Source organism: Homarus americanus, unplaced genomic scaffold (genome assembly GCF_018991925.1).
Source record: "Homarus americanus isolate GMGI-L3 unplaced genomic scaffold, GMGI_Hamer_2.0 scaffold16712, whole genome shotgun sequence".
Classification (NCBI taxonomy): Eukaryota; Metazoa; Arthropoda; class Malacostraca; order Decapoda; family Nephropidae; genus Homarus; species Homarus americanus.
The window spans coordinates 7207477-7226332 of NW_024757794.1; the positions used below are offsets into that span (position 1 = coordinate 7207477).

Sequence of the window (18856 nt, forward strand, 5' to 3'; positions counted from 1 at the left end):
GTTAGGAAAGGTTGGTTAAGGTTTTCAAAGATTTGTTTGGTTTTCCCTTTTAGTATTTTATACCCACGTTTACCCTATTCTTCAATACCCAGCCCACTTTGAACAACCAATATTGTTGGTAATTTGGGGGGGGGAGTCATATCGGTTATAATACTGTACTTGAAAAATATAAATTTGCAACCGAAGCATAATAGAATATATATATATATATATATATATATATATATATATATATATATATATATATATATATATATATATATATATATATATATATATATATACACACACACAAAGGTGGGCACGCGCAACTTTTTTTGCGCCACAACCTCAACTCTGCTGAAATAGTTGAGCCGCAACCATTTTCAAAAAGTTTCGCCATAAGCGCAACTTTAAAAAAAATAAACAAATGCTAAAATAATTTTGTTTTGCCTATTTACAAGTAAAACTAAATGTAATTGATACAAAAAAGTTAGTATTATCAATATTTTATTACAAAATTAAAAAAAAAAATGCCTCACTACCACTGGCCTCAGTCACAGTGGACTGGCTGTCAACAGTCTCAGTCACTTCAACTTCTGTGTCCATGTCCTGGTCGGCAGAGGCAGGATCACTGCTGCCGGCCACAGACTCCTTCCTCCTCATCACAAAACGATCCATAATACTAGTAACAACAAGAAACAAAACAACAAGAAACTGACGCCTTAGCTGCAGTGCTACTGACTGCCTGACTGGTTATGATATGAATCATTCCTCCCTCTCCTACCCTTGCTGTAGTTACCAGATTTCATCTATCACATTAACTCTAGTTTCTAGAATTCAGAAATATGCTGCTCGACATGTATCATGTGTATGCTGAATCATTCTGTCAGAAACAGAAATTTTCATACTGCGCGGCTCTAGGGATGCCCGTTTGTTTATGCGGTCGTATTCCAATTTTCAATTATTGCCGAACATTTTTGCGGTTGCGCTTGAAAATGCTTGTAAAAGTTGAGCCACAACCAGTTCCGCAACTCTCTGGAATTCCACAACTCTCTGGAAAAATGGGCAGCGCAACTGCCCATCTTTGTGTGTGTATATATATACAGTATATATATATACAGCTCCTCCCCGACTTACGGCCACCCGCACTTATGACCTGCTTCAGTCGTACCAAACTTGTCAAATTACGTATTTTCGAGTCCCAACGTCAGTACACAGACAAAATTTTCGTTTGTAAGTCACTTTAAAATGGCTGGCATGCTTAAAAGTGAGAGTTTTGTGGTGCTGAGAAGAAAAAGAGACACCCATTTTAGATTTTTTTTGTACTGTATTATTTAAGCATTTTCAACTTACGACCATTTCAACTTACGACCTGGATTTGGGTCCCTAACCCTGTCATAAGTTGGGGAGGAGCTGTACTGTACTGTAATGAGTTTAAGACTGGAGAGATTCATTTTTTTCTGTAGTATCATTAAGTAAATATGTTTACACTATAGTTTTATGAGGCACCTGGTAATTTACTGACAAGGGTTCTCCAGGTTAAATACGGGTAACATTCCTGAGGACATTTGTAAGTCGGATTTGTATGTAATTTGGAACACATGCTATATGAATACTGTACTATCAAAACAATGTTTAAATTCCCACTCTATCATAGCCTAAATCCTTATACTGTATACATCTAAAATCACTTAATTTAAGACAAAGAAGAAATAGAATGATAAAATACAGTAAATGGAAGTAAAATATAAGTCCTTGATAAATGTACAGTATACATGTATATCAGGTGCCTACAATAGAGCTCAGGATCTCAACTGGCTCAGCCATGTTGATATTATGATTTTTAATCAACTCTGTATCTGTGTTCTACTGGCAAAATAAACAGTTTCAGTATCAATATCAAGAAAATACTGTCAATTTCAAGTTTAACCCCGTTTGTATCGGCGGGCATTATTGTTATTATTAAACACTGTACTGTATTGGTTTGTGGCTCTATCCAAGGAATTTTAGCTGTTGTACTGTACAGTAGCTAAAACAACCATCTGTGCATACTTTGTGGGAAACAATATGAGACCATGGACAATAAATTTTGGTATATGAGGGCTGTCAATAGTCACACATAAAATTTCAGAGCATATCGACCCCCACCTGCACAGATAGTTGTTTTAGTGACTTTACAACTTATGCATGTCAAGGTACTATATTACTTATACTGTTTGTAGAAGGTAAATTTATTTTGAAGAGAATATAGTCCTGTAATGTGCCTGATGATAAGTCACACTATTGTAATGTGTTTGTAAAATTCATTGTATTATTTTCAGTTAGTGTACGGTACTGTACTGTATTTGTGGAATGGGTGTTGACACTGAACTAAATGTTGCCCATTTCCGGGTCGTGTTGGAGGGTGAGACACACTCATTGAGAAATTACTGCTTCAAGTGGAAGAAAAACTTGAAAGCAAATTCAGATGTTCCTGAGGATATTGAAGGCGATATTATGGTTGCTATTGGTATGTAATATTCTGATTACATATACAGTATACTTTAAGTTGTTGTCTGTAGATGCTTACATTACCGTTTATACCAAAGATCTTGTAGAATTATTTCAGAATTCTCATGAAAGCTTATGGTCTTATAAGATATACTCTCACTCTGGTTAGAAATATTTACCATAACTTTCAAGAGAGTTTAAGTATGACCTACTGATCATTTAACAAATGACCTATACAGTCGGGTTACTTGCTAGAATACTGTACCTTGTTATAGAGCCTGCTTTATCCAGGGGGGGTGTCTGCATGCTTTAGATAAGTACATTACACTGTCCATCTGGATTAGTATCAAAGCTACTAAAGCAACTGCTTGACCAGGTTAATCTGTGTTTGTGAAGAAAGTTCCAGTCCTGATCTGGCTGCATGTTGAAAATCCAGTGAGTCAAGTAGCACACTTATGATCCCAGAACAAAAACGCTTGAATTTGAACCCTTCTTTCATAGATTTAGGCCTCTGACATCCAACCTTGCATTTTTGCTTTCTTTGCCTGCAATTAACACAATGCCTTTTTACAAGATAAGTAGCATTTTTGGTCCTGAACAAACATGTCATGTTGTTTATTCACTTTGCAATTGTTATTTTTATTTTTGTATAATGCTAGTGCATGCCCAATGGTGTTGTGTTAAAGTATCAGTTTTAGGACTGATATTTTCCAACTCTGCAGTATATGCTTAATCCTTGCATGCTAATGTCATGTTGACAATAGGCTTTGGGTCGTATTCAAGATCAATTTACATGGGCTTTCCTCATGAGGAATCCTCACGTTTTGCATTCAAGAAGCTTGAGGATATTTCTGGAGTTTTCGTGAGAAGGGGGTGGGTTCCCTCAACAAGCCCTAAGGATAAATTAGTGTTGATTTTTAACATAATTGCAATTACAAATATGTTGCAATGCTTCTAGTATAGTTGAAAAAAATAATCATCATACATATATGATAAATTTCACTGATGGACAAGGATGGATATGGCGTTTAGACATTCAAACGCTACCCTCCAAAATTTAATATACTATATCACGTTTGTTTACCAAAGATCACACCGCCAAATTTTAAACCCATTCATGAATTTAGTGTGAATATAGAGGAAGGTCTTACTAAAGAAATATCCCTTCAATTTTGTTGATGTCTTAGGCCTACTCTAATCCAACACAAGCATGTGTGAACTAACTTGCCACTAAATAATATAAAAGATACATTTGATAATTCTATTGATTTAGTATATCAATACTTTTATTACCCATAACTAACATTACAGTATGGGTTGTTTGACACACTCCAGAAAGATTTCTCTTTAGTTGTCAATATTTTTACTGGTGATATATTAATCAAATAGTATATCTGATATTAATTAAATATTTCAATACTTGTAGCATATTAGCTAAGGTCAGGGTTGAGTCAATACTGATCTGAAGTCTTCACTGTACAGTACCTCACACACACACGTGAACTCATTCATCACCAGTATACTGTACAAGATTGGTAAATTTGTACAAGTTGTCCATAATGTGCCACAATACTTTTGGGTCCAGTTCTAGGTATATCTCATCATTCTGAGTATCTTTCATTCTATACATTTCTGTCACAAATGAATAATAGTGAACATAATAGAACCTAACCTAACCAATCAAAGAAACCTACCTACCTAACTCTCTAGCCCCTCCAGTGCCATATTAAACAGAAAATACTTATTTTGAAATCTGGTACCAATGAAAGCAACTTTATTGAAGCATCATGGTATAGTTTTACATTTTATGTGGATGTGAGAGTACACTCAGACTGAGCAGGTTGGTTAAACCAACAGATGATATGCAGTGACTCAGCAGATTATGGACAACTTGTAAAAAAAGATACCACAATATTTATACTTTGTACAATACAGTATACAGTAGACCCTTGCCATTTGCGAGGGATAGGTTCCAAGAAATGACGCGAATTGCAAAACCGCGGTTAGCAACTTACACTACCTTAGTGCACTACCATGAAAGCCGTGGCAGCAATCATTCCCCCTTTTAACTTATCTAATACTGAACAGTAATAAAACTTTCTTTGTCAAGGTCATCACTGACTTCTGCTTTTTACATTTCATTCCACTAGCACTGACACTTGGCAGTCTTTTAGGGGTCATTTCACACAGAAACACTAAAATTTTGAGAGTGCTGCAGGAAAAGGCTTGCATGCGAGCCAACCATCTGCTTACTGCAAATTGTCGAAATCGCAAACTCGTGAATGGCAAGGGTCTGCTGCGCTGTGTATGATAATTCTATTGATTCAGTATATCTTTATTTGATTTTTATCACCCACATCTAACAGTAATTCTGGTCAACTGTTCTCATATGGCATGCCAACATTCCGATTTTTCCTATGTTGGCAGACCTGGGGTAAGTCCCTTGCAATCCCCACAATTTGTATCACCTAGAATACAACCAACGCCCATGGCTTGGGCAAAGCTCACTGTGAGGTTTCCTCATGAGGAAACCCCACATAAAACGATCTTGAATCTGGCCCCTAGTCATCCCCCTCTATTATCTATAAGTCAAGCACATCAGTTTTCTTTGTCTTTTGAACAGATTTAATACTACAGTACAGTATATACATAAACCTATCCTGAGAGGTAACTTATTTATTCCTGCACATCCCATAATGCTGACAATGGACTTTTGCTACATTATAAAATAATGTTCCCTTCAATTTGATAAAAACTGCAAAGGGAATCATTAAGAAAGACTTACCACTGGTGTCACTAATTTCCAGTTTGTACTCCTCCCCTATCCAAATGTCAAACTTGTATTTCTTATTATAGTATTGCACTAATACGAAAGTGTGGGAGTTACTGAACCTGTAATGAAGCTCATGAACTTGCCAAGTAAACATAATATTATTGCTTAATGAGATACTGTATAGTTTTCTTTACTGTTTGTGGTTTTCAGGTTTACCTTCATTTTGATCAAGACTGGTGCATTCCCAACACAATGAATGATTTTTATCATTAGATATGAAAGTAAATTAAGAATACTGCTCTGTTTTTACTAGAAGTGTGACAGTCGATATCTTTCACAGGTCAGGCTGAACTCCTCATAAAAGAACGGTTCAATCAGTTTAATGGTCTGATTGATGACTGTGAATTTAAACGAGGGGAAAAGGAAACAACATGCTTGGATCTTCAGGGATTTTGGGATATTGTATATCTTCAGGTAAATTTTTTTAAATTAAGGCAACACTTCCCTGTCGACCACTAATTGAAAGCACACCAAAGGCAGCATTGGTCCTAGAGACAGGGGTTGGTATGGTTTGCCAGGAGACATAGGCCCGAGGGGTTACATATGATAATTTATGCCCCCTGTACTTAATACTTTAAAAACTATCATAATGCAAAATTTAAAGAAATACCGTACATATTATACTTAGAATACAAGTGGAGTATAAAGAAAGTTAATGTTTCTAAGTCATATTGCAATACTTTAAAAGTTATTAATTTTGCAGGTAGAAAAAGTCATCAAGAAGTTCAATAGCCTGGAAAAACTTAAGAACAACGGATGGAAAGAAGTGCAACATTCACCACCACCTGTGATACATAAAGTGAGGATATATTGACATGCATTTCTTCCAAGTATTTATTGTAGTGAACTCGTAACCTTTTGTCAGATAAAAATTTGTACCAATGTTTGTGATGACATGTTAGTGATATAAGATTCTTTGGTATCCCGGTCACCTTAAGTGGGGAATACGGAAATAGTTGCCATCCAAGCATGTTGTAAATGTGGTGACATGAAATATAAATGGGGGTCAGTTTATGTGGTTGTAACGCAACAAAAGCTTAAACGAGTGTGATGGGATACACCTGCACTTACTCCTGACGTGATTTGTTTTTGACCTTGCCCTTTTATATATATATATATATATATATATATATATATATATATATATATATATATATATATATATATATATATATATATATATATATATATATATATATATATATATATATATATATATATATATATATATATATATATATATATATATATATATATATATATATATATATATATATATATATATATATATATATATATATATATGTATATATATATATATATATATATATATATATATATATATATATATATATATATATATATATATACACACCTAGACCTGACCCACTTACCACGTGACTTGATGGCCGGGATTGACGTGCTGGACTTAACGCCGGGGACCGCCTCTGTATATAGATAAAAAAAAAAAAAAAAATTAATGACAACGAGAAACGTTTCCAGTTAATGTATTCTCCATGTATAATTAGAAAATTATGGGGGCCCCATGTGCATTCAGCTGACTACATTAAAGGTTAAGTGCTCAGTCACACTGTATCCATTCCTTATTATTTATTACTTTCACTGTTATCTTTTGTGCAAAATATATGACATTTATATTCAAAATATTCCTGGTCTTACAAGGAATCCAGCAATGTCAATTATATTATCCTAACCTTAGTTTGAGGTTTTATTTATTAAAATTTAGTGGTTATCCCACACATCTCCTTGGGATGGTTGGTGGGGGGTGGGGGGGAGGGAGGGACCGACTGACCATCTGTTACCCTGTGAAGAATTATTATTTTTTTTTTTATTAACTGAAGATATTTGTATTAGCTCATAAAATTCATACAAATTACCCGGTCTGAATATAATTTACATTGCTGGAATTCTTATAATTTGATGATCATTTTGAATATAAACATCATATTTTTGCATTAGACATACAAATTTTAGATAACAATTTTTCTCAAATTAACTATGTTATCTTTTGTGCAAAATATATGACATTTATATTCAAAATATTCCTGGTCTTACAAGGAATCCACCAATGTCAATTATATTATCCTAACTTTAATCTGAGGTATTATTTAATACTAAATGTTAAAAACCCTGGAAGGGAGGATTGGTGGGGGGTGGGGGGGAGGGTTGGGACTGACCGCGTGGTTGGAAGAGGGGGGGAGGCAAGGTTGAGTCCATTATTTGAATGGACATTAACTTGGCGACTGTATTTCTCTATTTCTCTTAAGTATTAATTGTGTGCATGTACCATCATAAAATTAAGATGTTATTTTTACTACAACATAGGTATGTGCCTTCAAAAGTGGAGTTTGGGGGTCGGGCCGGTTTCTATTGGAATTAATCCCATATGTTCTGTTGTTCACTTAACGTGATTTCACTTAACGTGGACCCTCTGGGTTCACCTTGACCGCTAAGTGGGGTACAACTATATATATATATACATGTATATATATATATATATATATATATATATATATATATATATATATATATATATATATATATATATATATATATATATATATATATATATATATATATATATATATATATATATATATATATATATATATATATATATATATATATATATATATATATATATATATATATATATATATATATATATATATATATATATGACAATGTAAATAACTAAACCTGCAAGTTTCCGTGAAATTGACCAAATACTTTTTCAGAAAAAAAATAGAGTATACAGTACATTCAAATAAAACAGCTTAGGGAAAGTTTTTCTTTACGTGTAATTTTGATCCCAAAGTTCGGAAAAAAAAATCCTGCTTCATGCCCAATCACAAAATCCAAATTTTAGTTCGTAAATATTGTTTTATAAATTTGTGTCAATACATATCTTTTATATTCAAAATAAGTTAAAACTGGTGATATGATATTGCTGTGAATGACTCCAACTTACATTTGAGAAATAATCAGTAAAAAAAAAAAAAAAAGAAAGAAAGAAGATAATTACAGTATGTGTGTACCTTGCAGATACACCTATATTATAGGCAGTAAAGGTATGTTAGGATAAAGAAATGTCTGTATACATTATATGATGTTTATTTTTACATACAATATATAGATCATGGCACCTGGTCCCCTCCTTAAAAAAAGGATATTAATCACTTGGCAGTGAGGGAGTGGGAGTGGAGTTGAAGGGGGGGGGTCAAGTTGATGGGTTGGGTTACTCTGGTGTTGAATTGACATGGCACTGATATACTGTACAGTATACCGTATGTATGGGCAGATCTCAAATTAATGTCCTTATTAAATTTATTTTAAAAAATTCTCCATAATTGTCAAGCATTCCAAATTTGGGAGTTAAGTTTCTGGAGATGAAATTCAGTTCATGTGCATATGGATATTGTAGGTCGCTCATTTCTTCCACTCAGTTTTAAAATGGAATTTCATTCTATGGCTTTAATTTTTTATTCATTTATTTATTTTATTGGAAAGAAGAACAATCTTTATTCATGGGGTACATGCTTTGCCTTTGAATAAAAATGGGAACAAATATATTTTAAATGCAAGAAATATGAAGAAATGTAAATTAATTTTTCAGTTACTCTTTGTCTCCACCACCTATGGCAGCTATGTGCGTTTTCACTTTTTTCTCCCCCCATTTTGACACTAGTATTTAGAAAACGTGTTTCCTGTGAAATTGTTAAAATTAAATGAAAGCAAGTAGTATACCTAGGCTATTTGTAGGAAAAATACACACAAGTTAAGATATATTTATGGATTAAAGCATTTAAAATTGTTTACATTAATTAAAAGGTTTTAAAATAAACTTAAAACCTAAAGAGGTTATAAATTTAAAAGTGAATTAGGAAGTTCTTATCTTCTGACTCATCTGTAATTAACAAGATTCCTTTGACTGGGGCTGTATTTAGTAGGAAACCATTCATATGTGCAGCACATCTACATTATTTCTTCCATAAAAACTTTAGCTACAATGTAAGAGACAACTGATGATTCACTTGTAAGTAAGCTGTCAGTGCTAGATGAGTTTTGTAACCTGTTCTACCCGATAAACATCATCAAATGTTGTTCCAGTGTGCAATTGTGGGGCTAACAGTCCATAACAGACATAACCAGTTGTCACATGTAATTTGTGATGTTAGTGTGACCCCTTTATATGAAGTGTCAGTAATGGCATATTTTGGAACTATACTTCACTTATAAGGTGTGCTTTGATTAGCACTTTTAATATATCTTTTCTGTGGTTTGATTTACAATAGGCTTGGTTTAAGGACAACTTGTCAGTCTGAAAATAGGTTCAAAGCCACTGACATCCTTTGTCAAATTTAGCTTCAAATTTATCTCGGACACAGACCTAAGCTTTCTGGATATTGTATTCAGTTTACTTTGTTTAAAGTGTTAAATAAATCTGACCATTGGAACATCTTCAGTACAATACTTGTAAGAATTTATTCTCCCTCCAGATTTGGATTTTTCATTGAAAACTAGGATGAAAAACTGTGCAACTAAAATTCTATGATGATCAGCTGTCATTACTTTGTGAGGCAAATATATTTTCCAGTTTAGCAAGTGATATGGCCTCTAATTTTTTTGGTGAGACAAGTTGTTCTAAAGGTAACGGCTGTCTCAATTGCATCATTATTATGTTCAGTGTCATAAACAGTGTACTGTACTGTGTATTTGTACATATTCATTATTTGTACATATTTTAATAATGTGTCTTCTTTGTTTTCTTCAAGAAAAAACTTCTCAGCACACCAAATAAACCTTGTGTAACGAAGCCCAGGAAGGGCAACAGTGACTTGAGAGCTCACATACTGGCAGCACGCAAGAAAATGCAAGCCAAGAGTGAGAATGCAGAAAAGGATTCCAAGACTCTTTTCAAGGTAAGCTAGATATAATACAGTACAGTGGAGATTCGGTAATTCACAAAATACAAATTTGCTTTCCTAAATTCACGAGTACCTCTTACTGCTTCTTTTTTAAATTTTGCAGTCAAATGTTCATACTGTAATTTGAGGCTGGGCACCATCTGCCGCAGTGTTTGTCTGCTTAAGAAACCATAAAAGTTGTGGAAATATAATTTCATTGCTCTAATTAGCCTTAGAAATAAATAAAATAAAATTTGAATACTGTATCATTCCAATGCTCCAAAGAAAATGTAATATAAAACTATAAAATTCAATAAGAAAAATGAAATGTAGTACAGTAACTGAATTGTTTGTGGGAGGCTGGGCAGTTGGCTGGTGGACAGAGCGAATATACACACACGACCATTCCTGCTCTGAGCTCACACCTCCAACCTCATTAATACAAAATAATGCAATTTTAATCTGATTCCCATTTTATTAAAGTTCATTTGGTCTTGGTTAATAAAACATCATCATAAAGTAATAGATTTTCAAAAAAATATCTCATACTCAACCTCAGATGAGTTATTGTGTGGCTTAGATTCCTGGTTCTTTGTTGACATAGTGTGGTCACTGCCATCTCAGTGTCTGCCTGTCTTCATGTTGGGGTATTGGCATGGCCCACACAATTATGAGAAGGAAAGGAACTGTTTATGTATGAAGTTTAGTGTTTATTAAAGCAGTTTTGGAAAAATTTATGGGTATTTCTTGGTTTCTGGAACCATTTAAATCAATTTAACTATACAGTACAGTCGACCCTTGTTAATTCGGACTAATAGGGGGGGAAGGGTGTCCGTTTTAGCCGATTGTCCGAATTAACCGATTTAGGGGTTAATATTGCATTACTGGTATATTTCAAAGTCATTGTTTTCGTCACGATTTTATCCCACTTTCCACTGTAATACGTACGTAATTTCAGCAAAAATATTACATTTCCGTGAATGTATTATATCAAGCACAGTATGAATAGAATATCATTGTAATATAACAGTATTTTAACCGAAAACTATTAAAAAAACGAATAACATCTCAAGAACATCGGAAGCTTAGGTAAAGTCTTTTGTTTTCGTCATGTATTTTATCATATTTTACATTGAAATACATCACTTTTCAGCAAAACTACTATTTATTTCCGAGAATATATATATAGTGGTCCCTTGGTTAACGAGATTTCGGTTAACGATTTACCTTCCATAAGATTCTTAACTTCGGTTAACGAGCAATCCCTCGATTAACGAGTTTTTTACGAGCCGACTTCAACATGTTTTCACTTGCATTTGGCGGTCCACCAGCTGTAGTATTAGTCCGCCAATACAGTTATCGGTTTTAGGGCTTAAATTCCTTACTGTTTTAGTAAATATCAAGAAGTTTATACTATTCAATAATTTTAAAAGTTTAATATTAACTTTTTTTAGTCATTTTAACAATTATTGGACATAATTGAAGGTAAAGAAACTAGTTTCTGGCGTGCCATCCAGCCTGTTAACACACCAGACAGGCGTTAGTCTCTCTCTGTTTTCAGTGGAGGTAACATCTTGCTTGAGACTCTATTCAACTAAACGCTTTTTTTCTGTGTTTCCAAGCAAATTATTGGTCATTTTGAAATATATTTTACATATTGACAATATATAATGCAGTGCAGTGTTGATTTAAAGAAAATAATCTTGAAATACACCAAGAGAACTAAAATTTTATGGGTGAAATGGTGCCATGGGGTGACTTCTCTTCCACCCCAATGCTTTCTCATCTTCCTTCTCCTCCACCCCCATTCTAATTCCCATCATCATCCAGGAGCCTTCTACATACACACCTCAAAGTAAGTGTGCTTTTCTACCTTTTTTGTTGAATTTAGGCAATTTTCGGTGAGCTGGAACCGATTACCCAAAAACCCATTGAAACAATGGTTTCGGTTAACGAAGTTTTTCGGTTAACGAGCAACCACTGTGTGTGTGTGTGTGTGTATATATATATATATATATATATATATATATATATATATATATATATATATATATATATATATATATATATATATATATATATATATATATATATATATATATATATATATATATATATATATATATATATATATATATATATATATATATATATATATATATATATATATATATGTATATATATATATATATATATATTTATATTTATATATATATATATATATGCATATACATATACATACACATACATACAGTCAACCCTCACTTTACGCGGTCCCACATTCCGCGTTTCCACGTTTAAGTGGTGCCCTGCCGGAACCTAACATGCTCACATTCCGCGGTGCGTGTACCCCATTACGCGGAGAGCGGCTGGCGAGCCTCGCCATTTTTGGATCCAAACCTCCTGCCATCTGCCATGTTGTGTAAGCGGCGCGAACATGGTGCGCACTAGGTCAGCCAGTCATCAAAACATTACCAGTTTTTCACCCGCCACCCACCACAGCCGGCCCAAGTCAGTGATAGTGATAATTATAGTGAGGATATGAACTTATATGAACTTTGGGGGGTTTGACAAAGAGGCCCTGCAAGCCTCTGTGGTGGATAGTGATACAATTGATACAAGTGATACAGGTGAGGGCCAATAATCTGCCCTCTGCCTCGGAACCAACCGCCCATCCCCGTGTGCCCAGCCATCTTTTCTACTAATGTAAGTGTTAAAAAACCTAATATTATTGATATTTCTCTTAATTATTAATTGTGTTGCATACCATCATAAAGTTAAGATAAAATTTTTACTACAACATAGTTGTGTGTCGTCAAAAAGTGGAGTTTGGGGGTCGGCCCGGACTCTATTTCAATTAATCCCATATGTTATGTTATTCACTTTACGCGTTCCTCACTTTCCGCGGCACCCTGTGGGTTACATTAACCGCGTAAAGTGAGGGTTGACTGTATATATATATATATATATATATATATATATATATATATATATATATATATATATATATATATATATATATATATATATATATATATATATATATATATATATATATATATATATATATACACACACACACACACACATACATACATACATATATATATATATATATATATATATATATATATATATATATATATATATATATATATATATATATATATATATATATATATATATATATATATATATATATATATATACAGGGAGTTCTGCTATAACGCGTGTTTTGATAACGCGAATTTGCTCTAACGCGATTTATGAATTCGGAACAATATTTGTATAACGCGAACGCTTGTTTGCTATAACGCGATTTTTGCTTACTATTTCTCCAATTTTGTGGTATTAACTGTGAATATGGTAAAGAAGAATATCTCCAAAAGGCGCTCTGATGATAGAATTCCCGGTGATTATCGTAAAAGAAAGGATATAACACTCTCAATGTTATCAACCTCAAAATCACCCTTCTCCCCCATCAAGTTACATTCATATTTTTTCAAGGTAAAGTGTTAAATTTACTGTATGATTTCATTATTAGATATGAATGTAACATTTATTTAGACTGTGCTATCCTTTGTGTTAGGCTAAATACTAAATTTTTTCGATTTCGAGTAATCTGCACCTAACCCTATTTTCTCCATAAGCCCTGTTATTTCTATTACGCGATTTTCTATAACACGATATTTTACAAGAACACAATTATCGCGTTATAGCAGAGTATAGCATAACTATATATATATATATATATATATATATATATATATATATATATATATATATATATATATATATATATATATATATATATATATATATATATATATATATATATATATATATATATATATATATATACATACATATATACACAGTGGTCCCTCAGTTAACGAGCACAATCCTTTCCAGCAACCCTCACTTTACGCGGTTAATACAACCCACAGGGTACCGCGGAAAGTGAGAAACGCGTAAAGTGAACAACATAACATATGGGATTAATTGAAATAGAGACCGGGCCGACCCCCAAACTCCACTTTTTGACGACACACAACTATGTTGTAGTAAAAATTTTATCTTAACTTTATGATAGTATGCACACACAATTAATATAGAAGAGGTTAGGTTAGGAAAAATAATGGTTAAGTTAGGAAAAATAAAGGTTTGGTTAGGAAAACTAAAAGTTAGGTTTAACACTTACGTTAGTAGAAGAGATGGGTTGGCATACGGGGATGGAGGCTGGTTCCGAGGCAGAGGGCAGGCTACTGGCCCTCAGGTGAGTCACCATCACTGTCATCCACACTTGTCAGGGCCTCCCTGACAAATCCCTCAAAGTCATCTTCACTGTCTCTACCTCTGTCACTATCACTGGCTTGGGCTGGCTGTGGTGGGTTGCGGGCGAAGAACTCTGTTATGCTTTGCTGACGGCTGGTGTTTATGTTGTCGTGATAAACCTTGAAGTAGGGCTCCATAGTCTGCAACAGCTGGGTAGTGAAGATTTCATACCTGTTTGCGTCATGGTCGTCGGAAAGGAGGAGCTTGATTTTCTCGACACACTCGATGGCACCCCTAACATTACTATGGGATAAGCGGTGTTCTTCTTGGGATGACGCACCTGCCTCTTCACTGACGTCATCATCATCTACCATCTCGTCGGTAGTCACATCAGGATCCCTTATCACCTCCAGGATGTCATCGTTGGTGGTCTCGGAGAAGCCTGCAGCTGTAACACTCTGCGCATCCTCTCTGGCAAGGTCCACTGCTACTGCAACAGTCTGAACCTCACCAGTCACAGATTGACTCTGCCTAACGGCCGGAATGCCTTGCAACACATGTCTCCATGCGTGACGAACAGTTGCTACAGACAGCTGATCCCATGCCTCCACCAAGAAGTCCACAGCTTTCTTGATGTTGAATATTCTCCAGAATTGTTTGAAAAGTACTTGTTGCTCTGCCAACTGTTGATCCTCGTCGTCTTCGCTCTTGCTATCGGTGGTGGTGTCACTCAGGTTACGCAACTCTTCCCTGGTGTTGGTGTAGTCGTTCAGGAGCTTGAATTTTTTAGTACAGAATGCAGCGTTTACATTACAGATTAACTCATGGTCCATGGGCTGTAATATAGACGTAGTGTTGGGAGGAAGGAAGACCACTTTTACGTTGGGGTGACGATCTAACAGTAGGGGCGAGTGTCCTGGTGCGTTGTCCAGCAGCAACAAAATCTTGAATGGCACATTCTGTTGCTCACAGAATTTCTTTACATCGGGAACAAAACAGTCATCAAACCAGGAGAGGGACAGTGTAGAGAACATCCACGCCTTACGTGCGGTCAGCCAGTGGACATTTAGCTTGGTCATGTCCATGCTCTTGTAGGCGTGCGGCTTGCGTGCTGTGTGGATCACCGATAACTTGAGCTTACAGGTACCGGAGGCATTGGTGGTAAACAGGACGGTGATGCGCTCCTTCTGCAACTTCCGGCCCCGAATCTTGCTGGCATTCTTCACAACGAAGGTCTTGGAAGGTAGCTTTTTCCAAAAAAGACCAGATTCGTCCATGTTAAACACCTGGTCGTCGGTGTACTGTCCTTCCTCCATAATCTCACGTAAAAACGGAGGAAATTCCCTAGCCGCAACACGGTCAGCACTAGCTTCTTCACACCAATGTTGATATTGGTGATCTTGTTCCTCATCTTAAACCTCTGTAACCTCCCATGAGGAAGCATTACAGGGTTTGGGCTCTGTAATTCCCATCTTTCGTGACACTGCAGCATACAGTTCACGTGTGTACTCCTTAACAGCGCGTGTCCACTGCCATGTTCCGTCGCGCCTGACGCACCAAGTAGCTCACAAGTAATTTTTCCGTCTTGAGAAGCACCTGTAGATTTTGTGATCTTCATGTGCTCCTTTATCTTGGCTGCATCCTTCTTTATCGTCCGGATCGTAGATTCGTTCACACCATGCTGACGCGCCAAATCAACCTGTCTTTTTCCTTTCTCCAACTCTTGGATGATCTTGTACTTCACCTCGTAGCTTAAGGAACGTTGTGTCTTATTTGGCTTAGGGCGGCTGGGTCCAGGTAAGGCAAGGTTTCTCTCTGAGGGTGGTGGTCCGGCAGAAGCCATTTTACAGAACAATGGATGCACGATTACACGGTGTGGCGTGGAGGGATGAAACTGCCGCGGCTAGGTCAAGCGTCGTCTTTCCTCCCTCCCTCCCTCCCCCGGGTGGACACGTCATTTTACTTTAAACCAATTACAGCTAGCAGCGGAGGAAGGTAGGGATGCATGGCCAATCACAGTCCGATACGTCATATGACGTCACTGATAACGCAACAGAGACATGCACTGCGCAACCTTACCGCTCGGCTTGCCCAGGTGGAGACGGAGGCGGGAGCAGGCGGGTGGGGCGAATCTAAAAATAGCGTCGAGCCGGACACTCTCCGCGTAAAGGGGTACACGCACCGCGGAATGTGAGCATCTCGGTTTCGGCAGGGTACTGCGTAAACTTGGAAACGTGGAATGTGGGACCGCGTAAAGCGAGGGTTGACTGTGTGTGTGTGTGTGTATATATATATATATATATATGTGTGTATATATATATATGTATATATGTATATGTGTATGTGTATGTATGTATGTATGTATGTATGTGTATATATGTATATATGTGTGTGTGTATATATATATATATATATATATATATATATATATATATATATATATATATATATATATATATATATATATATATATATATATGCACTTAAATTACAGTGGAATTGAAAAACATAAATATAATGGGGGAGCAGTACAACATGGGCTGTACAGTAATAAGGTTGAACAAGAGGACAGAGCTGTTAGGATTATGTCTAGTTGGCAATTATGTTTATTGCAATGGTAGTTACTTATCTATTTATATGATAATTTCCGATAAAACGGTTTTGATGGTACAATAAAAGCAGGTACTGTAAATATAGTAGGTGTTACAAGAAATATTGATACTTAGACAATAAATATTTTTTAAGAGATGATTTAAAGGAAGGGAGCGTAGTCTTTGCTCTGATGGGTGGGGTAAGTTGTTCCACACCTTCACACCGTGATAGTTTATGGAGGTCTGGGACTGAGAGGAGCGCATGGGGGGTGGTCTTAGTAGCTTTGGGTGCCTTAAGTTGTATCTCTCATTATTCCGAACTGGAAATAATTATTGTCAAGCAGGTGATTGATAGATTTGTAAACAAAGAGGGCACAGCAGTAGGTGTTAATATCTTTGAATTTTAACATTTTCAATATTGCAAATTTTTCGTTTGTGTGATCTGTTTTTTCAAGTAGGTCATTGTCCGTACAACTCTCTTTTGTGCAGTAACCAGAGATTGTGTTTTTGAAGAGCCAGAGGCCCCTCATAGTGTGTGACAGTGTATCAGGTGTTGGTAAACAAGATCATGATAGATTTCTTTCATTGCTGTGAGAGTGAGTGACTGTCGAGGGCGATACATGATACTGCACTGTTTATTGACATTACATTGAAAGTCCAAAAATCCGGATGCCAGGAATCCGGACCACCCGAGAATCCGGACTTTTCGAAAACTCAAACTTTTTAAATTTAGCGGGCTTTTGTGGGTTATGTGAATGAATGGAGTTGCTTTAAAAAATTAATTTACATAATTCTAATAATAAAAGTAATTGTAAATTATAGGTAGCTAATTTTGTTAGTTTTGTAATTAGCTTGAACTGAAATGTAAAATTTGAGGCACTATAAATCTTTTGTGTGTATGTGTGCATGCTTGAATGCCACAGCTGCACAGCGACACCAAACGACCACACGATCGCCACTTTAAAACAAGCAATCAAACTGTGACAACGTATGTAATTTTGAGTCCTACTCTTTCCATGTATAGAGTACAAGCCCATAATAATGGCCCCTAAAGTAGATAAACGTCGTTGTGTGAAGAGAAAGAAGAACACATTGAAATTGAGTGACAAACTTGAAATAATTAAGAAACTAGAATGTAATGTGAGCAATGCTGTTCTAATTTAAACATACAACATTGGAAAGTCTACAATTTATGATAAAAAAAGGCAGAGAATAAAATTCTAGAATTCACAGCTCCTTCTGAGCCTTACATTAAAATTGCTGAAAGAAAAAGTTTACATTGGCCCAAATTAGAAAATCTTGATAAAGTGTTGCACGAATGGTTTTTGTTAAAACGATCAGAAGGTATGGCAATTTCTGGGCCGATGCTTATTGCCAAAGCAAAGTCTTTTAAGGAGCAAATGAACATTGAATCAGAGTGCGCATTTAGTGATGGATGGCTTAGGAATTTCAAGACTCGTCAAGGTATTAGACAGTTTGTTTACATTTTTGTCTAGTGCTGACTTTATTTTTCTTTAAAACTGCACATTTTGATAAATGAAGCATGCTTTATTTGCTAATGAATAAACTATCAAACTGTACCTGTTCATCTCTTCTTTATTCCTCCTTAAATTTTAATTTTAAAAGTACTGCCTAAGAATCCGGAAAATCCAAAAATCCGGACCGACCCAATCCCCAAGCAGTCCAGATTTTTGGACTTCTACTGTACTGTGAATGGCTTGTATGTGGTTTCTCCAGTTAAGTTTCTCGTCAACAAT

General features: G+C 35.4%; 2 protein-coding genes across 2 annotated transcripts in view; one reads left to right on the plus strand and one right to left on the minus strand.

Moving 5' to 3' along the window:
* The window catches only part of LOC121857672 (glycerophosphocholine cholinephosphodiesterase ENPP6-like), a 41889-nt gene extending 41229 nt beyond the window's left edge, over window positions 1–660 (minus strand). Inside the window, exon 1 of the mRNA XM_042353734.1 lies at window positions 532–660. Within this exon, the coding sequence (XP_042209668.1) occupies window positions 532–660 (129 nt within the window). The remainder of the gene's footprint in view (window positions 1–531) is intronic.
* The window catches only part of LOC121857734 (disks large-associated protein 5-like), a 32455-nt gene that overhangs the window by 1203 nt on the left and 12396 nt on the right, over window positions 1–18856 (plus strand). Inside the window, exons 2-5 of the mRNA XM_042353848.1 lie at window positions 2304–2491; window positions 5586–5719; window positions 6009–6104; window positions 10102–10248. Of these exons, the coding sequence (XP_042209782.1) occupies window positions 2335–2491; window positions 5586–5719; window positions 6009–6104; window positions 10102–10248 (534 nt within the window). The 5' untranslated portion in view covers window positions 2304–2334. The remainder of the gene's footprint in view (window positions 1–2303; window positions 2492–5585; window positions 5720–6008; window positions 6105–10101; window positions 10249–18856) is intronic.